At 40.8% G+C, this 25,918-nt stretch overlaps 1 protein-coding gene across 1 annotated transcript in view; it reads right to left on the bottom strand.

Moving 5' to 3' along the window:
- Window positions 1-20,049: 20,049 nt before the first annotated feature.
- The window catches only part of DHRSX (dehydrogenase/reductase X-linked), a 174,993-nt gene continuing 169,124 nt past the window's right edge, over window positions 20,050-25,918 (bottom strand). Inside the window, exon 8 of the mRNA XM_075727609.1 lies at window positions 20,050-20,247. Coding sequence (XP_075583724.1) covers window positions 20,050-20,247 — 198 coding nt within the window. The remainder of the gene's footprint in view (window positions 20,248-25,918) is intronic.

Here is a 25,918-nt window from a genome sequence, read left to right as displayed (position 1 = left end):
TTTTAAAAAAACTATAAAAAAGACTTTCCCACACCAAAGCCCTGCCTTATTTCCCAGTGCTTGAACTAAGAGCATGCAAAAAAACCAAGCAAACAAAAAAATATCAATTTTTGGATGGAAAAAATGAAATGGTTTTAAAAAAAAATTGAGAGTGAAAAATGTTCACTTCATGGATTTTTTTACAATTTTTAGGAAGACCATTTTTTACTGATTTTTTTTCCCCTATTCAAATGGTGTAAGAAGCAGATTTTTCAAACTATCTTCTTTTCTTTGCACTGTAGTGGTGAGCCCTGACACAGCCAGCTAATCAGAGCTCTATTCAGCCAGGCACTGCACGCATTGTGGCAAAGTTGTTTAATTTGTAAATTTGAGAGTAAAATAAGGGGGTTTTTTTTCAGATTGGGCAGAAAGGACATAAGAAGGGCAAAACACAAATCTTTAGAGAGACTCCCAGCAGGCAATTCAAGGGCAACCCTTTCACTGGCAAATGTAATCATTTAACATCAATCCAATTTAGGTTCTGTTGAAAATTAGGAGGGAGCAGTCATTTTTATTATGTGGAGACAAAGGACTTCCTTCAAATTAAATGTTTATACTTGGAAAGAAGAAGTAAATTATTGTGTCCATCCTGTCTGTTTTTAAAAATTCATTCACATGATGTAGCACCAGTTTACTTGAAATAGGAGATTCTGCTTTTAAGTGGTATTGTGACACTTGCAAATTGGTGACCGTTCTGCCATCATTACTAACCTTATCTAAAGAAAAAAGAAAGATTTCTCTTTAATGAGTTTGCAGATTATTTTTCAAAAATTTTAGGGAATCTAATGGCCATGAGGGATCTGTGGGTCTTTGCCAAGTCTGTCTGAATAGACCGTCAGCATTGGCATTTTCTGGGCAATCTCTCTACTGGCTTGAATTGACTTTTAGTTCTAATCATTATTCAGTTAACAAGGGAAGGGGGTTGTTGTTTGGTTCTTTTTCCCCTTCTAAGACTTCTGTAGAAATGAAATCTGCTGTTGTGCAGAGAGTCAACGTAAGACATATTCCTTACTTTGTATTCTTGACTTCCATCCCATTACTGCCCTGCTCCAAGGATTAGCATGCAATTTTGTTGATTCATTGGCTTTCTGCTGATCTTTTCCTTAGGGACAACCTTCCTGAACAAAACTTTTGAAAATATAAGCAGGAATGGTCTAGTTTCAAGGATCAATGACAAGTCTAAAAAGAACAGTAACAAATTCTTGTTAGGCTGCTTAACTGCACTAGAGAGTATCTGAACCACTGACTCACTTCAGGCTACTACTTTTTGCTGAATAATTTTACATGCAAGTTATTTTAAATGTGACTTACAGTCTCCCAAAGCACCACAGGCTCATCTGCTTTTATATTATAAACATTTTGTTTCTTGAAGACAACATAGTTATGCAATTTTTGAATCAGGATGAAAAAAAACATTGATGCAAAAAAACTGCAAATGCAGCTACTGTATCACCAGAGAAAATCTTACAAAAATAGGTAGACCTGATCATGTCAAATGTGAGGTAGTTGTTTACACACAAGGTCTAAGGACTAAAATTTGGCAGTGGTAGAAATTGGAAGTGCTGTCTTCTCTTCCTGAATGTGCCTTTAACGTGCAGCCTGTGTTTCTCTATATAGAAGACATTAACATGTTTCTAGCCTCAAGAAAATGATATAGGAGAACTTAGATATTCACTGCAAATTATTTCCTGACACTACAAAGGTCTGGGATTTTTTTGGCACCAAAGTACTGCTATGCTACCCTGTGATTTGCCTTTTCCCCTCAGTAATTTGCAGTGACAGACTTTTAAACAGAATTACACCCTCCTAAGCAGTCTCCCGTGCTCTGGAGATGCGCAGGATGGCACAGGCAATAAGGAAACATGACTGGAATACAGACATGGCTGTCCTTGTTGTTTGGCATCCACAAAGATATAGGTGTTCAGCCTTTATTCCAACAATGAAAGAACACTGTGCTCTCCATGCATTTTATTTCTGAGGCAAAGACAGTATGTTTGTGAACACGCATAAAAGGAGAAACAGGTTCAGAAAAGAAACCCTGAATAGATGACCACTGTTTCTCAAAGGCTAAAGATTGCTATTCTCATGAGATTGGACCCTTTAAGGCAGCTCACCTCTTTCACAAGCCTGTTGCAGCTATGCAAGAATGCTCCCCTTGTGGGCACGTATTTTATCCAGTCTCATCCCTTATGTCTGTGCTATGAATTTACAAATGAGAAGCAATATAGCAAGATGCCTTTTTAAAGAGCTTCAGAATAGAAAGTATTACATGGCTGTAATAGAACAAAAACCTGAAGAAATTTGGATTTTGCCCTTGTTGCAGAAGAGGAAGGATCTGATTCTGACCATAAAATTTATAAGACGGTGTGTTATTAATTTATTTTCTTTTTTCTTACAATTTTTCCATGCTGCAGCATAAGATTCAAATGTCAACTTGCTTATGGTCACACACACTATGGATTGTATTGCAACAGCATGGAAAGGTCACACATGGAAAAAAGGAGCAGGACTGGTGCAATTGGCACTGAAGCACCTTCCACAAGGAGAGGATTAACAGAAACCTCTGAGGTAGATCTCTGGTTTTGGATGGAGAACGTGAAGTCAGGCTCCCAGGCCCAGATGTGATCAAAGACCCTGGTGCCTCATGGTCAATTTTGAGGCCCTTGGTCCTTCAGAGCTGAGTCCAGAACTCTAAGTAAGCCTCTGCCATTGGGAAAATTTGGTACCTTACAAAGGGAACCAAAAGGGCCAGTTTGGTTGAGCCAGGAGCTGTCTAAAAGCTTGCATGAATTAAATATTTAGCCTTATCTCCCAGGTATCTTATTCAGCTCTGCATTGGGATGTCTCTGTTCTAGATATGCAGCCCAGAAGACTGTCCTGAAGGTTTAATGCTGTTACCCTTTACTTCAAACGGCTGAGAAAGGCATACTGCTAGATTTCTTTTAAGTGGTAGGTGCAGTGCAAGGTTGAGCTTTTTTTTAATAATGCTGGAGTCCTTAGAGCCTTGATGCTAGAGTGTCTCACGTAGACTAAATGTTAGGCAGGACAGATGTCCTGTTGTATTATTAACACAAGGTTCAAGAACCATGGGCTAGGTTTTGACTGTTCTTAGCGTACTTTTCCCCTCCTTGCTCCAGACTTAATGACCAATTGAAGATAAGGTATGAAAAGAGTGGCAACAAGCTAGAATCTAGTATTTTTCTTCTTGAATGAGTGGACCCCAAGCCACAATTTCCCTGACCCATAGAAATGTGATTTCAGTTCTGCATCTTCAGCTGCAAGCTGCTCTCCTCTCTTCTCTAAAAGGACAAAGTTTCCCATCAGGGTACTCTGCAGGGACATGTGGACTTCATAGTCTCAGTGGGCACTTCACACTGGAAGGGACCTCTGCAGGTCATCTGGTCCAACCCTCTGGTCAAAGAAGGGTGAATTTCTGATCAAGATAAGCTTGCTCAGGCTTTGTGCAGCCCAGGTTAAAGTAACTCCAAGCCTCTCTGGGCAGCCTGGTCCCTCTCAGAAAGTCACATACTTCTTGATCCTGTCAAGATACACAAGGTCTGCTCTGAGTCTGCCTGCCTGCCTCCTTGGCAGAAGCACCTAGAGTGAATTTCATCCTTCCTAAAAGTTGGATGTCTGATCTGGACCTCAGAGGCCTTCAGTCAGCGACAAAGAAATAGGTGCTCTTAAAAGTGAATTGTGTGCCACTTCTCTCCCCTGATTTTGGAGGCGGCAACCAGCAGCACTGCTATTTAACTCTTAGAGGAAAGCTCCTTTCCCAGGTTCAGGGGTTTCAACCTAGGCCAAATAAGAGGAAGACACCAAGCACTTCAGCTTGCTTGAGAGCAGAATGTGGGCAAATATATAACTCAAGGTAGCTGAGGAACTGCTAAACTACTTTGGTGGACTACTGTGGCAGTGAATTGGAGGAGAGGATCTCAGGATCACAGTTTTGAACTAAAATTGAAATTTGAGAAAAAACCCAACTGACCCAGCGTTGAGCTGTAGTTTGCTTCACCATGTTTCATTAAATGATTCAGTCACTAAAGCTTCATTTTTCTCTCAGCCTCAGAGGCACAGATCTAGAGAGAATATGTTTGCTTCAGTTCTCTCTTTCAAAGATTATGGTAAGAAGATCAGGATAGTCATTTACAAATGCATCAAGCAAACAGAGCATGTGAGGAATTTACTTGCAAGACAAACAGGAGGTCAGGAATAATCAGAACCTTTCACTCTCTTTGCATTAAAATTGTGATAAGCAAAAGGTGTTGTTCTCCAGGCAGCAATGCCTAAAGAAGCCTTTCAAAACAAACAGAAGGGTTCTGCTTGTTTACTTCATTTTCTTCAAGCTGCTTAGCAGGGATTATATTCTGTTTTCTTCTGCGGCTGCCTTCTCCACAGTCAGTCTTCTCCCTGAAGATTTCCTTTCTCCTTCATATCTTGCATCATTCATATTTCATTATCCCACTCTCTGTTAGAAACTGCTCTGTCCTATCTCTTGTTATGTTCCTTAGCTGGCTTATTTCTTTTCTGCTGCTCTGCCTTTTCCCACTTTCCTGTTGCAATCTTTCCCCTGGTGAGCTCCTGTCCACCTAACTAATGCACCTAAACACAGCTAGACAAGATCTGCCCCTGGGAAACTGCAAAGATTCCTCCTGCTCTCCACTGACTCTATGGTAAGCAATGGAGGTATTGAAGTTCAGAGGACGGTTCCACTAGAAGCCTGAAATTTAGAAGCAAGCTGGCTGAGTGGGACTAGTATTTCTTCTCGTACAGATTTTTTGAAGTTTAATCCCTTAATTCTACTCTTTTTCAGTGTATCCTCTGGCTTTCTCCAGATCTTTTTCTCTAACAGTTCCTCCATCCCTTTGAAGGCTGTGCCTGCACAGACAGCAAAGCCCCTCTCAAACTTAGGTTGGTTTGAACACCTCACATCCAAACATAACATCTTCTTTCTTTGAAGCATTTCTGTTTCAGAGCTTCATCTCTGGCCCTGCAGAAATACTGAGACACTGTAGGAGAGCAGAGTCTCTATATTCTGTGCTACACTTCCCATGCTGGAAAGGTAACCTGCATGCATCTCCTAGTCTTCCTGGATTCATGTAAAAGTCAGGTACAGAAGTGAAACCTTTATAAAAAAAGCTGTTCCATCATTTTTTCTCTCTCCCAAATGCCACCTATTTTGCCCAGTGTTAGGAATAACCCAGACTCCTATGTCCAATCCCAAGGTCATTTCTGAGCTCGTAGTCTCTACCTTTATGCCTACAGACATGTTTTCTTGTCCTGCATCCGCTCACCGCAGAAGTTAAAAAGGCAAAGGATGTCTCCAAAAAAAATCTTCTCATCTGAACTCATACAGCCTGTGCTGACAAACAGCAGCTCATCACTCACTACCCTCATCCTTGCACACAAACCTGCTGAAGGTGATCAGGGTCACCAGGAGCTCCCCACCAGCCCAAGCTTCCCAGAGTCCCTGCTGGCAGCACAACTTGCTCACTGCTGTCTGCACTTCATCAGTAATTTCTGAGAACACAATATCAAGAAAATAAGCTACCACAAATCAGGAAGTGTGGGAGGGGAAGGAGTATTTTTATATAAAATTAGCCAAAAAAATCCTCAGAACTGCTTGACTGAAGTTCGTAGGAAAGCTGAAGGAGTTTAACAGTGGGAGGTTTCCCCAGTTCTTGGAAGACAGAGCACCAGGCCTGCACACCAACATGTATGGCTGCTGGGGAGCTGCTAACCCCAAAAGAATCACTTGCAATGTGATCAGGACAAATGTGTCAAAACCCATGTTGTGTGGACATGGATTTAAAGCACTCAAAGCAAGGACGTGAACTCAAGAGCTGCTAAACCCAATTGTTCTTACCAGATTCTATTCCTCCCCCCTCCCCCTTTTATTTTTTTCCACTAAGAAGAGGTGTCCATGCTGCTGGGAACACTGCAAGGAAGGTTAACACCACTTAAATGTTTACGGGCTACGTACAGGTATGAGGAATGAGAAATCACTGCAGACAGGGAAGGGCTCAACAGTCCGTTCAAGAGCAGCCTTTTAGCATGCCAGAGGTCAAGTTCCCTTGGAAAGAGAGGGATCCTCAAAGCAGCAGTAGGGGATTCCTCTGTCCTCTCATTATACTTGGACGCTGAGCTACAGTGCAAACTTCTACTGTGGTTTAAAGCTAGAATGTCTCAATTGCTTCCTGAATTACACTTATTATAGGAGCCTTCATTCATTTCTCCTTTCTGTTGCAATTCTAGTCAATGCAAGAAGTTTTTGCTAGTGGCGGGTTTGCCTAGGGCTGTCATTCCTAAAAACCCTTCAACAATCTTTATAAGTAACCAGCATTCACCAGAAGGCAAACTGGACTCTCTAGAAATGCATTGATGTTACATGCGTCAAGGAATTTAGGTTTGCAAGAAGCCACTCAGGTCATCAGGCTCAGGTCTGCTGCTGTTTATATACCTGTCCCTGCTCTAATGGGACTCCATTTTTAAAAATATTTCTATTTCTTTAATTCCCCTAATCCTGTTAAAACTATTGCTGAGCCGTAATCCCAGATGGTAAGAAAATTTCTGTTGCTGTTCAGCCTAATTCATTCATCACTGAATTATTCCTCTTTGTGTCACCACCACTGTCTTTCAGCTTAAACAGTCCTTTTTCTCATTGTGTTCTAGATATGAGCTAGAGACTCTCTAGACAGAAACAGACACTGGGCTGTTTTAAAGAGAGACTCGTGTACCCACTGCACCTGGGATGTATTTACTCACCTAACATTTAGATCTCACCTAACACAGGTGTTATTTGTAATTACAGCTGTCTTGTGCTCTGTAGGAGCAAAGAGGGGAGAAGAACAGGCACACGGAAGAGTGCAATGACCATCCCCTGCAACAGTCTGGATTACATATTAGTTTCATCTTTCTGCCAGGGATGTTTCTGTCACTTTTGAGGAGCTCAGTTTGCCCCTGGTGATCCTTTCCATGCTCTGAGAAAGGAGACTTTCGGATGCCCAGGGCAGGCAGGTGTCCTTCAGCCCTCTACCAGCTCCTGCCCTGGCTGCTTTCCCAACAGGTGAGCAAAGTATCTCAGACCCGGCTACTCCAGCACTGTGCTGCAGCAGGGCATTCCCAGTTTTCTCCGCAGTTAATATGAATTAGCAAGATTCAGATTTGAAAACAAAACAAACAAACAAAACCTCTAAAATAGGACAGGGATGAACACTGTAATATCCAGTGTAATAGCACGAAACTCCTGCTCAGAACTTGCCTAACCTTACAAGCACTGGAATCCTCCCTGTATCATCTGTGGTACCCTCAGGTGCACAGAAATCTGCTGCTGTGCACAGTGGGGACCTTCTGCATCTTGATGCGTTCTTACTATGTCATCTGTCTTACCCAGGAACTCGGCAGAGCCATGCTTAAATCAGAGAATCATAGAATCATTTAGGTTGGAAAAGACCTTTAGGATCATCCAGTCCAACCATTAACCTAACACTACCAAGTCCATCACTAAGCCAATTAAGGGTAGAGTAGCAACCCCACGCCTCCTTGCTTGGTGGCTGGATCATTTATAATGAAAGTAAAAACTAGGAATCATTAAGATTGGAAAGGACCTCTAAGATCATCGTTCCAATCATCAACCCAAAACCCCCATGCCCACTAAACCATGTCCCAAACTGCCCATTTTTTGAACACTTCCAGGGATGGTGACTCCACCACCTCTCTGGGAAGCCTGTTACAATGCTTGACTACCCCTTCTGTGAAGACATTTTTCCTAATATCCAATCTAAACCTCCCCTGGCACAGCTTGAGCCCATTTCCTCTCGTCCTATCACTAACTACATGGGAGAAGAGCCCAACACCCACCTCACTACAACCTCCTTTCAGGTAGTTGTAGAGAGCGATAAGGTCTCCCCTCAGCCTCCTCTTCTCCAGGCTAAACAACCCCAGTTCCCTCAGCCGCTCCTCATAAGGCCTGTGCTCCAGACCCTTCACCAGCCTTGTTGCCCTTCTCTGAACACGCTCCAGCACCTCAATGTCTTTCTTGTACTGAGGGGCCCAAAACTGAACACGGTATTCCAGGTGCAGCCTCACCAGTGCCGAGTACAGGGGCACAATCACCTCCCTGCTCCTGCTGGCCACATTATTCCTGATACAAGCCAGGATGCTGTTGGCCACCTTGGCCACCTGGGCACACTGCTGGCTCATGTTCAGCTGGCTGTTGACCAACACCCCCAGGTCCTTTTCAGCCAGGCAGCTTTCCAGCCACTCTTCCCCAAGCCTGTAGCGTTGCATGGGGTTGTTGTGACCCAAGTGCAGGACCCGGCACTTGGCCTTGTTAAACCTCATACAGTTGGCCTCTGCCCATCAGTCCAGCCTGTGCAGGTCCCTCTGCAGGGCCATCCTACCCTCCAGCAGATCGACACGCCCACCCAACTTTGGTGTCATCTGCAAACTTAGTGAGGGTGCACTCAATCCCCTCATCCAGATCATCGATAAAGATATAAAACAAGACTGGTCCTAAAGCAGAGCCCTGGGGAACACCACTCGTGACCGGCCACCAACTGGACTTAACTCCATTCTCCACTACTCTCTGGGCTCGGCCACCCAACCAGTTTTTTACCCAGCGAAGAGTACGCCTGTCCAAGCCATGAGCTGCCAGCTTCCCAAGGAGAATGCTATGGGAGACGGTGTCAAAGGCTTTGCTGAAGTCCAGGTAGATGACGTCCACAGCCTTTCCTTCATCCACCAGGCGGGTCACCTTGTCATAGAAGGAGATCATGTTGGTCAAGCAGTACCTGCCTTTCATGAACCCATGCTGGCTGGGCCTGATCCCCTGGTTGACCTGCACATGGCTGTTGAGCTCACTCAATATGAAACGCTCCATAATCTTCCCGGCACTGAGGTCAGGCTGACAGGCCAGATCTCATGATCTGAACTATATTCCATCCTCTGAGTTCTTGTAAGACCTGCTTGTAGGGCTAGGACCCCCACAACAGTCACTGGGACTGTTTTCTTTCTAAAATACCAAGCTCACTGCCTCCTCAGTGCTCAAGGAGTGGATCAGGTTCCTCCCCCCCATCCTCCCTCCCGCAATTAATGTCCCTCTTTCCAGGAGCGTAGCACAAGCAGCAAGTTATTAGCTGCTCTGGGAGGGCAGTCTCCGCTTTTTGAGCCAGTGCTGAAGTTCTGCCAGGCTGTAGAGAGACTCGAATCCAGGAGAAAAGCAAAGCAGTAAGTCTGAGCCTCTGCAGCTTCCTGAATGTGCACTCACCTACAGCAGGGAGGTGCCAGCCCTGCTGCCTCCCCCAGTCCTGTGCATAATCTCAGCCCATGTTTAATTTAAGCATGTGCTTACTTTCATTATTACTAAGAGCACTTGTATGCTACATTACCCATATCTTGCCCCATCAGCCTCACCATGTTTTTAGAACATCTACAAAGCAGCTTTTTTAATTTTTGTTTCATCTCAAGCAACATCCAGGCCACCTAAATCCCACGAAAACATCCCACCCCTCAGTTTCCTCTGTGCAACTATCTCCATCTCCCGTGATTTAAAGCTCTTGCCTTCTTCGGCCAAAAAGACTCCCTCAAGCCCGTAGCTGTCAGGCAACCTTCCTCTCCAGCTACCTAATTGATTAGCATAATGCAGTAAAATTGAGAACAATTACACTCAAGATCAGTACTTGTATTTTTTTAGACCTGTGGAAGGGCTTATGAGCAGCAAGCCTGCCTGTTTCTTCCCACAGCCATACCAGCTGGTCTGGAGAATGATGTGGACATCGTCTCGCTCCTGTTCGTGAGCCCCTGACAGCTACAGTACGGGCTCGTCTCAAATACACAAGTAATTGTCAACTGTGTTTTGTAACTTGGGATGCGTTTTGGAGAAGGTAGGTGGAAGAGATGGCAGGAGGAAGCTATTGTTTTGCCTAGCAGAGGGGAGGTGAAAGGCAGGCCAGCTGTAGGTAATCAGGGTGGAAAGCTGCTGCTGTGCCATTTTAGAATTGGCAATTTGCAATCGGGAGAGACTTTTTTTCTATCCTGCCAGCTGGAGGCTCTTGGCAAAGTGGTTATGTTCTTAGAAGCTAAACAAATTCATCTTTCTTATTTTTCCCCAGAGTTTTGTATTTTACCTCAAGAGGTTTGATCTAAAGCTTTTTATTGCATCTGACTAACAAAAGACTTATTAAAAATGAAAGAGGGCACAAGAAAAATAGGAAGAAGTGCAAGTGTTCATCTGTATTCAGCAAATCAACTGCTTTTTGAACATATGAAATCTAAGTGGTTCTGATTTATTTATTTTCTATTCATGAAAATAAACAATTTTACACTGACATACAGTTAGCACTCCAGTTTATGTTCCTGTAAAGATGTGCAGAGCTCTGAGTTGACTTGTAGCACTGTATGTAATCAAGTACTTGCAAATAATAGTTATCAAATTTGTAATACTCTGACAAGGGGATCATTCTCCCATGTCTTCTCCCAAAACTCCAGGACTCTTACCCCTAGTGAGCTTTGATGTATGGTTTGAAGTTGGGGTATAGGACTATTTTTTCAGCAATATAAGGTTAGCTTTTATTTTCTATTTTAAAAATATATTTTAATGTCTCTATTATTTTCCTCTGGAGATTAAGCACACACAACGATTTTCTGATTAAAATGTGTTGAACTAAAAGGCTTAAAGCTTGAAGTTAGTGCTGGTGTTTATGACAGACTTTCAAACATGGAGATCATTTGGCTTGGTCTTTATTACAGAAAGAAAATTAGCCCTCCACCTTTTTCTGTGTATTATACCTACCTGGGTGTGATTTCAAAACCTTTTTGTTACCTGTCCCACACCTGTAGCGCAACACACTGTAGCTCTGAGTCGGTAAAGCACATGCTGAAATTTGAGCACATGCTTAAAAGCAATTTACTTATTCGAATATGCTCAAGCACATGCTTTGATACTAATGTGTTTTGCTGAACTGACATGATGAGTAGTCTAACTGCAATGTCCCAAAACATCTGCTCTCAGGAGAATTAGGTCATGTAGATTTACAGAACTCCAGGGAAAGGAAAAAATTACAAATTCAGTCTAACCCATTGCCCAGACTTTTTATTTTGCCTTAGAAGAATGCAGGATAGGAAGGTATTTGCAGGATCAAAACGTTAATAAAACTACTTTATAGATACTAGAGTTTGAAGGTCGTTGTTCGGATGACCATAGTGCTTCCTTCTGGCCTTGGAGCCTTTGAAATAAAATCAAAATTATTTTACATGAGTTTTCAGTTAATTGAGAGGATGATATTTCAAGAACAGCAACACCCAGAATTTGACCTTTTCAGCTGTACTGAAAACAGCAGCCACTTTGTGTCGCCAGTTATTGTGAAATTAAGGTTGAACAAGCATGGAAACAGTCTTTCATTTTAAAAGGGGGTAAGTCACACCCCCTAAGAGCTGGGACCAAATTTGCCAAGTCCTGTGACCCTGAGAGCTACTCTTCAAGGGCCTATTCAAAACTGAGGTATGAACCCATCAGGGATATGAAGTGCTTGGTCTGACTGAGATTTGGATAACTGCTCTTTCATTTTTGCACTTTTCCAATGGAAGCACATTGATGTTAATTTCCTTCTCCTGTTTTCTTTTCATGCAGCCTTCATAGTCGAAACAAGTGGAAAGAGAGGAGATAATAAATCAAGCATATGTGCTGTATCTTCCTTTCTGGGTCTTCACAGGCTCCAGCAGTGTGATGTGGAAGGAAGATTTCTGTGCAATGAATCCTCTCTTACAGTTCAAGTTGTGAAGCCATCTTCATCAAAAGAAAAATCTCTTCAAAGCACAATTGCTAAAGATGTAGAACAGAATGAAAGACATGTCTTTCAGTAAAGGCCTCTTCCCTGAGCTTGTTTCAGAAGACTACTTCACTGCAAAATGCTGCACCATCTAAAGTGAAACAATATGAGGAACACAGCCATAATAATCCAGATCACTTCAAACTGGAATATAATTTTTCTGGTTACAAGGTATTTAAAAAAAATAGTCTCCTGCTCTTTTTTATCCTCTGGAAAATTGAGTATTTTAAAATTTTAGTATTAATATTTCCATTGCCTTTTTAATGTTATCTAAATTAAACCTTTTGATTGGACTGTTCTGATTTTCCAAAAGAAATACTGCAGAAACTCTGTTCTGCAGGAAATAACCACATCTTGGGTTTTTGTTCAGATGCAGGATAACAGCTGTACTTTCACTATTTCCTGGAGAATGAGCTGGTGGTAAAATGCTTTCTGCTCTACAAGAAGACTGGTGATAAACAGAGTAGCAGCAATTGTGTATTAAGTAAATGTGGTATGAAATGTGGTTTAGAGTCCCATAAAACAGATGGTAATGATTCTTCTCCTGACAAGCGGAGAAGCTGTGAATCTGCAGCTTGAATTCAGTGTCCAAGAATAAGACCTAGCAGGGCAAGAGGGAGTTATGATATTGCGATCACAACTGTCACACCAAGCGGATGCACAGAACAAAATTCATTTCCACCAGCTTTGGGAGGTCTCCCACCTGCATGGAGGGTTGCATAGAGAAGCTGCATATGAGGGGGAAAGAGAGGTGAAGAATGAAGATGATGAATTAGTATTAGATGAAAAAAAAAAAAAGGTCTCTGAGAGCCTAATCTGCTTTTCTAAATCACCGCTAGATCCAGGGTTTGGAGCCAAGCTGCTGAAGCTTCAGCACTGTGCTGAAGTACTGTGTAATTGCTGGGGATCTCTTCACCTCACAGGTGCAGAAAAATATGCATTTATACAGCTAATCCTCTCTGGGATGAGAGAGAAACATGAAATATCTCCTGGGAGATTCTGTCAGAATGATAAATAACAGAAATAATTTTTAAAATTAACAAAATGACTGATTTGCTGTAATTAGTTATGTTCCAGATAAGGCAGGTCGCTGCTTACGATTTTATCTATGGCTTTAATTGCTGAACTATGGCACATTTTCTTGATGTCAGTGCTTTGACTCTCAGTCCCTGTTGCACCTCCTGACTCAACAGCTCCAAAATCCTCTCAGGCACTCTTTAGTGCAGATTTAGGGCTTTAACAGTGGAAATAAATCACAATAAAAGAAGCATTCAGTGTTCTATTAGATCATACATCTTGAAAAAAAGAAAGTGGTCTGTATTTATGGGATAAGACTTTGTGGGTCTGAAAAAGGGTTATAGAGTCTCTGAGTCTGAGCTGCTCTATGATGCTTCAGGTAAGAAGGTCCATATGGCCTTAGGATGTAAGAACAGAGGAAAAATAAACTGAGTAGTGAGGCTATATTACCTGTGTATATCAAAATGAGCTGTTGAGATCCTGGCAGAAGGAAGTAAGTTGAAAAATTGAATAAGATTCACCAAGAGACAAGAAAATGGTTACAAGATGTAAAACACAACTTCTAATGAAAGGTTCAAAGAGCTTAATCAAGCTAGGTTATCAAAAATATGCCAAGAGATGACTTTTTCCCTTCCTGGCTGTCTCCACTGGGATCAGAATGCGGGTTCTTCAGCCCAGCAGATGAAAGTGTAACTAGATCAAATAGCTGGGAGCTGAAAAGCTACTCAGATTTGGATGCGAAATAAAGCTCAGGTTTTTAAGCTGAGGGCAATTTATGGCTGGAAAGAACATATCCCCGTTGCCTTATGTTTCACTGGGAAATTTTAAACAAGGACTGATGACTATCTGGAAGAGACGATCCAGTTCAAATCACAATTAGCTGATCTTTTTTGTGCAGAAGATCAAACCGTAAGATTGCTATGGTGCCTTCTGAGCTAAGAAACTATGAACAAAAAAATCCCAGAAAATAAAAGCTTTACTCTTAGCCAGTTTGACTGCATGTAGAGCTGGCTGAGCCAACTAGAACTCAATAATATACAGGCACTGGACATTTACCTTAGACTACTTGTCTATTTTCCCTCTCTGGCCAGTCAGAGAGATGGCATCACAACTCATTTCACACTCAAGTAGGTCAGAGGAATTGTCCCATAGGAGTATTACACTCACTGACCACAGATGGAGCCTGACTGGCTTAAACTATCTATCCTGCTTTTAGATGATTTATTTTAAGTGACATGAATGCTACACTCTTTTCTCAATATACCGTATCAGTGGAATTTTCAGATTGCATATTCTTTTAGATTAATCTCTTTGAGATAAAGAGAGGGCTTTAATATATCAACAGGAGCATGAAGGCGCTTTCACTCCAGAGATAATGTTCTGAGGCATTATCAAATTTAAATGATACAAGGTTTTTATAGCTTCTTGTGCTATTAAGTTACGTGTCTTTCTACAGTGATCCTGGGATGTCTCATTAACTTCAGCAGAGCTGTACAATGTAGTTAAGGGAAAAGTTCTGTGCAAATATTTTACATTAACTTTTCTGAGCAGAGTGTTACTTTTCTTGTAAAGAACCAAGTTGTCGTCAATGAAAGTTTTCCCTGAGAAAAGAATGCAGGATTTGGCACTTAGTTATCCTGTAATTCTTAAGAGGAATTTTTTTTTTTTTTCTCTTTCAGTATTGTTAAAAAAGTTTTAGACACATCACAGATTTTGCAAGCTAGAACAAATCTTGTTACTAGCTTCAGAAAAGGGAAGACAAATAATAGATGAAATGGATCTGCTTTGTTGCGAACTTTAACAGTAATGTTACTTGAGCTCATTTGGAGAGTTCAAGCAATACATAGAGAGAGGGGAAGGCTATGTTTGTTGGTCTATGTCCTCTAGAAAGGACACAAGCCTGCTTACCATCTTAATGTGTCTTGCATTCTGTCTGTGAAGATGTGACCAGGTTTAATATCACTCAAAAAGTGTCATAGCCTGGTTTTGGCCCTCTTTTTTTTTTTTTTTTTTTTTTTCTTTTGTGGGACTAGGAAGCCTTTCACTTTAAGGTGATTGGTTTCAATGTAAACAGTGTTTGTCTAAATAAATGATGCTCACTACTACTTTTTGACTCTTCCTGATTGCCTGTGTGAAACGAATTCTTGGCTTGGGTCCATTTCTAAAGGGACAGATGCTAACAAGGGTTGATGGGTACAGTATGGAAGCAAATAACTACATACGTCTGGAAACAGCACTCTTGGCCACTGGTCTGTTTTCTTCCTGTCAGTGCTACCATAGTGGATTGCTGAAACACAGTGGTTTTATTTTGAAAAGGAATAAAATGACCTTCAAAAAATTGTTCATGATAGCGGCTTATCTGCCTTGCCTGGCCTGAGGTTGTGCAAGACACTTCACATTTTACACTGACTTCTGCTATTGCAGATTGGTCCTCAGCCATCACTCTTAAAATAATCTGGTTTCATCTTATCTGTGACAGTTTTCATGTTAACTTCACTGGAATCTGATTTTGTCTTTCCATGGAGGCAGCTGGAGCATTATATATGTCATATAATGAGCAAGGACAGTCTCAGGACAGCATGAACAAGAGCCAAAGCTTGCATAGCTTATTTAGGATCAGGATTTAAGTACCTGACATGTATTCTTATATTTAGGGCTAACACTACTGTGCAACTGGAAGAGGCAGTTGCAAGCCTGATGTCAAATAATAAAGTCCTTTGTTTCTATGCTATATCACTTCTCACTGTGTACTAAAGTAATTGATAGTTGTGCAAAAATTAAACTATGAGGTTCAAATATGTATAAAATATCATTGTAGCAATGTGTCTAGAGGTTCCACATTTGGGGCTTAAAATCAATTTTGAACTGGAAGTAAGGATGCAACTACTTTATTACGTGCAAATAACAGTGTATTCACACATGAATTACAGCACTTATTCTTTCAGTACATAATTAATTTCCCCACAGTTTACAAATAAACTAGTTAATTAATGAAAAAGTTAACATTTTTCCTAAGGAACTTAGGGGTCTTTGTCAGCACATTATTTATTTCCTCTGCAAATTTATTGTTTAAATAACATCGTCTTATCAAATTCCTAGATAACTACATTCATTGAAGTAAGTTCTGTAATATGTATTTGAACTATCCTTCAAAACAGTATTCATATTTTTTGTCTTTTTTAAGATTATTTTTTTCTTTTTCATGGGAGCTGAAAAGGAAAAGTAATCCTTTTTACAAAAAGAATAAAATATTGGCTTGAAATGGCTTCACTCCCTTAGTGAAGGCAATAGGATCACACCATCTTAGTAGATGCTTCTATTGATCTCAGACTTGAACTAGACCATAGATTTTGTGTGCCTTTTTAAGACTAGGTAAAGGCACCTAGGTTTTTGGATTAACCATTAGCCTGGGTGGAGTACTGGCATGGAAATATCCATTTTAGAAGTTGTGAGCAAGGGGTCACTGTCATACTAATGAAAATAAGTGCTGTGACTTTGGACGTGAGGAAGAATCTAAGTATGACTTCACCGTGACTGACCCACTTTGCTTAGGAGCCTACCTGGCCTCTGCCAGGTATCTTTTCAGAGGCATCTTTTCAGTATCTTCAGATATCAGCACTTATTGTTCCAATATGTAATTACTTTCACAGAGAGAGGATCTGTTTTCATGTTGGAAGGTTAATTTGTCTACTTCAATTTACAATTATTGGAGCTTGTTTTGCCTTTCTTTGCAAAGTTAAAAAGCTCTCAGGTATTATTTCTATACATATGCACCTACTGCAAGGACTCAAGCCATCTCTCAGCCATGTCTTTGGTGAAGTGAAAGAAAGGGCTTCTCAGATCTCCAGAAACCCCATGTCCTTGAAATGTGAAAAGTAAACCAGCTCTTACCATTTCTGTGTGAAGTAAAATCATTGTCTTCTTTCTACATGCTTCATATATATTTTTTTCCTCATAAACATGCTAAGGATTATTTTGGATTTTTGCAACAGTGTCACAAGTGGGTGCTCCCAGTGACGCACAGCACCTTATGTCGACACTGGATTTTGCTCAAGACAAGCTCACGTGCTTATGTGACATTGCAGACCTGACACAATTTTCTGCTTTTAGTTCCTGAGATCACTCTTTTGCAACTAGCTCAACTATATCTTCATGGCATTGCACCGTTCTAGAAATCCCTGGCCTTAGGACACTTTTTTTTTCCCCTTGTGCAGGCACAGTCTGTGTTCTTGGTTCTCACAAACCATATTTTCAGTGTTGTTAGAACACATTTGATTGGACTGAGATTGCTAACAAAGTGGTTCAGATAACACTGAAAGAGTAACTAGCTCTCTTTACTGTTTGCTCTTTTACCAATCCCTGCACCACTTGAAACTGGTTGTGCAAATATTGTGGAGCTTCAAGAGAGTGAAACCTGAAGGTAATTGTGTCCCATCTTGTTTGAGTAATCCTGGACTTACTTCTAGCAGCAATGATGTTCCATGGGAATGCTATGGCAACATCAAAATGTTGGCTGTCTAGCAGGCTTACTGCATCCTGTGTATGATCCGGGAATAAACAGAGGAATTTAGTTCCCAGAGTGTCAGTCTGGCACGTTCACAAGCACTACATTCACTTACCAAAAGAAAAAAAGTCAGCCAGTCATACAGAGAAAGTGACTGAGTGATAATTCCTGCTGCTAACCCTTGCATATACTAACTCTAAGAAGCTAGGAATAAATCATGCATGGCTTAATTCAGAGAGGAAATATGCTCTCCTTCAGGTTTTTCTATTATTTTTGTACTTGTCTGCTTTTCTTTATTCATACTATTTTTTTGTCTTTGCATCTCCTTGCTAGTCTCCGGACATATTAATATGCTTTCTTTCAGTTAGATGTGATCTCTCTCTGAACCAGAGGCTGGAGATATGGTCAGTGAAGTACCAGGTTTGAGCTAAAAAGCCCAAAAGGGATATTAGTCCGGGGTTCAGTGCATAGGAACATGTTCATATTGTTTCTAGTCTGCTGCAAATGGGAGCACAACACTGTTGTTTGCACTTAGTTCTGTCATGCAGTGATTTCCAGTGCCCCAAAGTGAATATAAGATTTACCTCTGCCTATTGGTGTCTTTTGCTGTGTATATGTTAAAAAGGAAAATGCAAGGTCATTTATAGGATTATGTTGTTTTTTCAGATGACAGCTAAAATGAATGAGATGGGAGTAGGGTAGAGCTTACTCCATTAACAGCAAGAGTTCAGGCTCCGTAGTTACGAAGTCCATGCTTGGAAAGTTTCTCTCACTAAGGAGAAATCATAGAATCATAGAATAGTTTGGGTTGGAAGGGACCTTAAAGATCATCTAGTTCCAACTCCCCTGCCATGGGCAGGGACACCTTCCACTAGACCAGGTTGCTCAAAGCCCCATCCAGTCTGGCCTTGAACACTTGCAGGGATGGGGCATCCACAACTTCTCTGGGCAACCTGTTCCAGTGTCTCACCACCCTCACAGTAAAGAATTTCTTCCTTATATCTAATCTAAATCTACCCTCTTTCAGTTTAAAACCATTACCCCACGTCCCATAACTATACTCCCTGATAAAGAATCCTTCCCCATCTCTCCTGTAGGCCCTTTAAGTACTGGAAGGCTGCTATAAGGTCTCCCTGGAGCCTTCTAGATGTTTTGGGGAGACTTCTAATCTTGACTGAAACTTCCAGGGGAAGTTTCTCTGTGAATTATTCTCATGGTTTATCACCTTCCCCATTAAAACGTTGTGTCTATCCTCAATCTGATTTTTTCTTTTAGTTATTTGGGCTCGTAGAAACTCAGACTATCTTTATATTGCCACATGTCTGTTTTGTTCTTTACTCCATGGATGTGAACGTAATTCTTGAAGCTTCACTTTGACAGAAAGAGGTAGAGTTCCCTGAACTGTACACACCGAAATGTGTTCAAAACCGATGGCATCTGAACTGACCACTATCTCACTCAGGAGAGAAATCTTAGGGTTTACCAAAAATAGTTTCATAAAAAATATCAGTCCACACTCAGAGACAGTCAAATAAAATTACAAATAAAACAGCTGCTAGGAAATTTTAAGAAAGAAATACATAAGAAAAGGGAAAATATCCTGTTGCTGCTGTGTAAGTCAGATGAGTAGGCAGGGACCACTCTTCAGCAGAGCAAAGAGACAGTTTAAGGGGGACATGTTGGAAGTCTCCAAAGCCCTTAGCAAGGTGAAAAAAGTGGACTGGTATTAATTGATTGCTGTCTCTTCCAAACCATGAAATCTAGTTTTGAAACTCTCATGAACTAGGTTCAAAACCCACCGAAGGAGGTGACTCTTCACGCAACAGGCAGTAGATAAGTGGATCTCCTTCCCAAAGGAAATGCAAGAAGTAGCGGATGCAAGTTTATACGGGTTCAAGAGAAAAGGGGAAAAGTAATATTTGCCCACTGCTGAGACAACAGGCTGACTGCACTGTCTGCCAAATCCAGTGTCTCCAGTCTCATGTTTGATCTCTTCCTCGTTCTTACGGCTCGCCTTTAAAGGAGGGCTGAACTTGAACAGAAAACAACTGAATTCAATATCCTGTCTGAAGACCTTATTTATTTACTTTTTTTTTTTTGGTTCTGACCTTCATTTAAAACCTCTGGATAAAAGCTGACATATAAAACTAACGTTAAGATAGAAACAACATAATGATCATGAATGCCAAATGGCTGCATTAGAACAAGCTGACATTCATTATAAAGTGTCTTAAAGATCAATGAAGCTTAAGGAAAAAAGCTGCAACTTTTAAAACTGATTAAAAACGAGTAAGTTATATGTACAAAGGTGGCTTAAGTTCAACATGCCACAGACAACACGCTTACCGGGGAAGGTCTTTTTTTTTGTTGAACAAAAAATGAAAACTCAACTCTGCACAAGGTTAAAGATTGTATTTTAATCACAGACTGAAACATCATGATTTACAAAACTGATGGTTAGATTTAAAACCAACCACTACATCTTTCTGTGGGAATACTCCCCCCACACCCTAGCAGAATAGGGGTTCAAGTGAAGAACAGAGCTGTTCATGTTTGCCTTTGGGACTGAACAGTGATTTCCAGGGTGATGACTGATGCTGCGAGAATTCACCTAAGATGCTTGACAATACATTTCATTTACCCAGCTGGAAGTGGCTTCTTCTAGGGAACTCTCCTGGATTCATCAGAAATCCCAGTCATCTTGCAGCTTTCTGTCCAGAGCCTTCTCTGCAGCTCCTCATCATACGCTATGTCAGCCGATTTTGTCCTTTCCTCATTGTAAAGGTAGCAGCCGCCAGCTCCTTCCATCTCAGGTGATACTGCTGCATAGATGCTTGTAGAGGCTCCTTCCTCTGGAGTCTACAGAAACAAAAAAAAACCCCAAACAAATTCAGGCAAGGCAGGTACAATAGAAGAATTACATTATACCACAGGACCTTACCAGTGACAAAGAGCTCCTCTAGTTTTGCATCACTTTTGTGGTCCTTATGCAAACCTCGAGCTGGCAATGATAAAAATGCCACCTATCCAACTGGCAGACTACAGTCCATCTCTACAACAGTGCTATTTTGAGATAGCTTAAAGCAACAGAACAGATATATGGAAAACTCTGGTCCACTTTTCCAAGAGCTAGTCAGACGGAGTATTCAAAATAATTGATTTAGTTTTCCCAGTTAGAGCTAATAAACCCAAAAGCAAACACAAATATTAAAATCTTAGTTTAATTATTCACTTTGCAAGGATGAAAGGGTCTGTAGTCTGCCTTAAGAAGATGAAGGCTATGTTGTATGTGCAATGTGTTCATAGTAACAACAATACGACACAAGCAAAGGATCACAGAAATCATGACAGCAAATTAAGATTCCACAGTTCAGTCCAAGCAGGCAGGTAAACCAGGGAATTACATTTTACAAAGAGCACAGTTATCAGAGTTCTGCATAAAGAAAAACAGTGAAAAATCTATAATGTCTGATATACCATGAGTATTAAATGAAAATTAATAAGTGAATAGCTTAGGGTGATAACTCCTTTCATCCCAAGGATATGCAAAACATTTCCATTTTGCATTCAGCAGGATCACACAGCTATCACTGAAATTATTTCAATGCTTTTTCTTTTCTTGAAGGGCATATTTAAAACACAACATTCGATATGTTTTGTCTTTATCAGTGATATAATTATGATCAATGCCTGCTAGGTAATAATGTGTCATTTTACAATTCTTGCAGTCATTCCCTGAGTCATTAACAGTACCAATGCTACTCATAGCTTTGTCTGCTGCACCTGACAGGATGTCTTTTCCTGAAGAACTCACTTGATGAATGAGACAGTATTGAATAGGTTACTCAGTGCCTAATTAAAAAGAATATAAATCTATGTTATTTGAAGCTTTTTGTGACAAGGTACAGGTATTTGAAAAAGAAACAACTCCTCTGCTTTCTCACTGTACAATAAATACAACACAACTTATTAGAAAGAATTGATCTGATGCATCTGGCATTTGGTCTCATTTACAAATAAGGTAGAGCCATGTCACACAATCACACAGTAAGACAAGGTTACCCAAACCGCGAGCTCTCCCGCTGCCGCCGGGGCAGAGCACCCTCAGCATCTGCGAGAGAAACATATTCCCTGCGTGACCACAGGCACATTCTCCATGGAGCGAACTGCTGAAGAAGAAACGTGCCCTGCTGAGGTACTTCCACGCACAGAGCTCCACTCGTTCCAAGCCAAGCCCTTGATCAAAGGTGTTTAAGCTGAAGGAAAACTACTGATGCCAACAGGCTGCAAAGAGCAGTAATACCACCATACTTTCCTTCAATGGCCACAAAATAGCCAGCTTTTACTATCAGTCACCACACAAAGACAGCATGTCCTGTTCCAAGTACCACCTAATGAAATAATATGACAACCCAGCTATCCAATGGGCTATTCTCTCAGCAAAATATCAGTCAGTATGTTAAAAAAACAGTCAGGTCCAGGTAACTGCTGGAATATTTTTTATTTTTTAAGAAGATGACTGTACTGTGAGACACTATCTAGAAACACAAAATGCTTACTTACCTTAGTTTCATACTCTACTACAACTTCACCCTTCTTTGTCTTATGGAAAATAGTACTATTCACATCCAGTAGGTCATTTAAACAACATAAAGCTATGTGTATGCACAATTCTTTGCAGCAACCGGAATGACTCCAAAAACTTGGAGTCCACATGCCCACATAGTGGCTACTATCATGATCAGCTATGATGCAATATAAAATATCTTAATACTATAAAGCAGCAGAACAATGATGAATACGAGCATTCATATTTTATGCAATTGACTCTGAATGACAGAGAGAAACCAAAAGTTTTTAAGGTATCGCTGTGCTTTACTTAAATATCTAGTGACACAGATAAACCATTACTTAGAATCATAGAATCATAGAATCATAGAATCGTTTAGCTTGGAAAAGACCTTTAAGATCATCCAGTCCAACCACCAACCTACACTACCAAGTCCACACTAAACCAATCAAGGGTAGACTAGACTAGGGTAGACTAGACTACTTCATGCAATGGTTCACTGGACGTTATGTTCCTGTGTTCAACAGCTCTCCAGCACAAACAAGCATAAATGTCAATGTTTATGACTCCCAAATTTTACTGAAAACAGCTCAAAACTAAAATGCTTTAAAAAATTGTCTGTGGGCAGAATTTGTGTGATTATGTTCTTATGAGCAGAGCTCTCTACAGCCTCAGAGACTGGTCTGTATGGATCTTCCTACAGCATCAGAAATACCATGTGCCTTCGCTGATTTGATGGGAAGGGTCTCCCAGGATATACAGGATTTATCAAGATTTTTACTTTTTCATGATATGTCAAGTAAGTTCCCCACCAGAGGGGATCTATTAAAAATAGTATCAAATACATTAAATAAAGGCTATGCACGAGTTGAAAGACACTTGTTGGGTTTATTCATGCAGCCCTAGCAGGCCTTTAACAAACCATTTTATATAGCAAATTGTTTCCTATTCTTCAATACAAAGAAAATAATGAGCAAGATCAGACAACAATAAATGTGCTTACGTGGCCACACTGTGACCAGTCCATAAGCACAGTGAAATTGTCACTGTCCACTAAGGTCAGCTTGTGTATCTTTTCACAAGATTTAATTTGTTTTTCATGCTGTCCACCATATCTAGTATGCTGAGTAGAAGGTTCTATGCAAAATTCCTATTTAGTTTCTATCACCTGTTGCTAAAAGCGATTATCTAAATACATAAGGAAAAAAATACTATAACACATTAAGCAATTAGTGTGTAATAATTTAAGTTAAAGGAAAACAATTTTTCCAGTGCAACAGGGAGCAGAGTTGCATATGTATGATTAATTACTTGTCTTATCCCATCTTCTAAGTGCTTAACTAATGCTGAAAGATTTAATGTTCCCTTACTTGAGGATCTCTTCATTGTTTTGGCATGTTTTCTGTTTTAATGAAAGTAAAAAGGAAACCCTACACCAGGCGTCCCCTGGCCTTCCGGATGGGTGGATGACCTACCTGTTTGGAGAGGCTGGAAGAAAAGCATATGCTGTGATTCCACCTCTGGATCATGCCCATACCTACCATGAAAGCACGGTACATCCACCTGCCCACACAGAGTCAAGGCTCTTTCCCAAAGTGCTGGATCTACTACACACCCGTAGATCAAGTGCAACACACACAGACACACACACACACGTCCTGCCTGTGTGCCAGCACCTGAGGAGCTCTCGGGAAGGAAGAAGCTGGCAGCAGGTTGCAACCACTGGAGCAATTCATGAATATCTGGACAGGGAGCAGGATTAATTGTTCCAGCAGTGGCAGCCCCACTCCTGGTTACCAGCTTTCCTGGGAGACTCACAGCTCTTCTTCTACCACATGACAGCCCATCAAAAGATGAAGGGGAACCATAAAGCCCTTGGAAAAGAAAACAACCACAAGCAGGAGACTGCTGTCACAGCAACACATCTGACCCATCCTTTGATGCCAACAGCCTTCTAGGAAGGAGAGCACCTGATCATGGGCCAGAGGAATCACAAGCCAGCGGTTGAATACCTTGATCTATAAAGCCCAGAATGTTTGTCATGATGCTCTATACAAACAGGAACGAGTTCCCATCTTTGGGACTCTGAAGTATTACATCAAAAGTTGCAGGTAGACAGGCAGTAATAATAAGTATTCAAATCACAGGGAAGGATACTCTACACATTGCTGGAATTTTTAAAAAAAGCAAACAGTAACATACAATATACATACACATAGGATGAGTAACAACTTGTTCATGAATTGGCTGGACTTGTCCTAAGACAAGAGGGATTCCTATAAATTGCATGGGGCTTCTTCACTCTTCAGTTACCAACTTATTTGTGCTGAACTTTTTTTAAATTGGATTTTTGTTTACAAATTATTATATATTAGAATCCAAGCAACTGTAATTAATACCTTTGTCATATCCAAGTAAAACTGATTTCTGCTTAACTTTTTCCTGATGAAATTCTGCATCTGCAATTCCTTTTACTTGTTATAGTATTGATCACTTCTTTTACCTTTACATTATTTTGCAATTAACTATTTGTTTGCAGTATCCCTTCAACAGTAAATAAAGGTCTGATTGAAATTATGTATCTTTCTACTGCTCATTACATGGGTAGGCTGTAGAAGGAGAGAAAGACTGCATGTGACCAGCTTATTTAAGCAAAATGCAGTCTATATACACAAAATGACATTATTTTGGCACTACCTATTCCCAAAGAAAAAGATGTTTTTTTACAGAAGCTTTGATATTTCTTTTTTTTAATCTTCATCAATAGTAAGTCATCAACATAGAATAATTTTCCCTCAGCATCAAATGGAATATTCTGTTCTATGAAAACTGGGACGTATACTAAGAGGGTTTGTGATTTAGTTTTGGGTTTTTTCAGACTTGCCAGTTAACGCATTTTGACTAATGCATTTTTAAGTGCCATATAATCTTGTCTATACCAGGCACTACTGCTCGCAAAATGCGTTAGCTGATGACAGTCAGTCCCTACAGCCATGTTGCCATGAAATGTCACATCTTTTTCTTTTCTCTACAGCAGGTGCAACAGCTTAACTCTTTGGAAATCGTGTGTCTGCATCAGCTATACGTGATGGCTTGCTGGTGCTTCCCTTGTTAATCCATGTACTCATTCAGTTCCACCTCCACCTGAACTCATAGCTCAGAGTCCTGGGCAGACAGTATGGTATTCTTATAGGAAACCACAGAAAATTGTGCAGGAAACAAATCTAATAAGCTTCTATGATTCCTCTTCTGCAATACATTAATTTTCCCAGTACCATTTTCAGTAACTACAAGCAAACAGTGAGAACCTTGCTATGTGTCTTAAACACTATGACGAACAGTTTGAATGGACAGCACGCATATACTTCAGATTGTATTCGTTGACAGAGTTGGCCATATGATTGAAAAAGCAGTAGTGATACAACCCATGGTCTCAGAGGAGTACTTGGAATAGCTTCCCCTTGCCCCAGTCAATCAGCTGATTTTACTTGGTTTGTATTTTATGACTTCAGGACGCTGCCATCTTGAGACATGGCGGGAAAGAAGGTTGGGCAAAGAGGACAGAGAGCAGGAAGCAGCTGGCAAACTGAATGACTAGCATCACAGCTGCATTTTGAGGGACAGGAATAATGGGCCAAACAGGCAGATGTGCACCCAGGACTGCCTGGTATGCTGGCAAATGGCTTAATGCTGAGGAAGAACACGTTAAAACACCTTTATCCATACCATTTGTGATACAGAATACATTAAGTTTTGGTGGAATGCCCCTCATCTGCAATATTAAGTAGACTGCTGTAGGAACACTCATCAACACTGGTTTTATAACGGTGGTCCTACCTCATGTACTCACATGCATTATGTCATTCACTTTTCAGTTCATACGGGAAATCTACTCATGGGATGATGAGTTAAAGGAGCTTTCAGGGATTTTTTTTGTCATGGGGGTTCAGGGTGTTTGCT

The sequence above is a fragment of the Pelecanus crispus genome, chromosome 1 (genome assembly GCF_030463565.1).
Source record: "Pelecanus crispus isolate bPelCri1 chromosome 1, bPelCri1.pri, whole genome shotgun sequence".
In the NCBI taxonomy this organism is placed as follows: Eukaryota; Metazoa; Chordata; class Aves; order Pelecaniformes; family Pelecanidae; genus Pelecanus; species Pelecanus crispus.
Note: the sequence above shows the minus strand (reverse complement) of the source record. Positions and strands in the feature narration are given on the sequence as shown.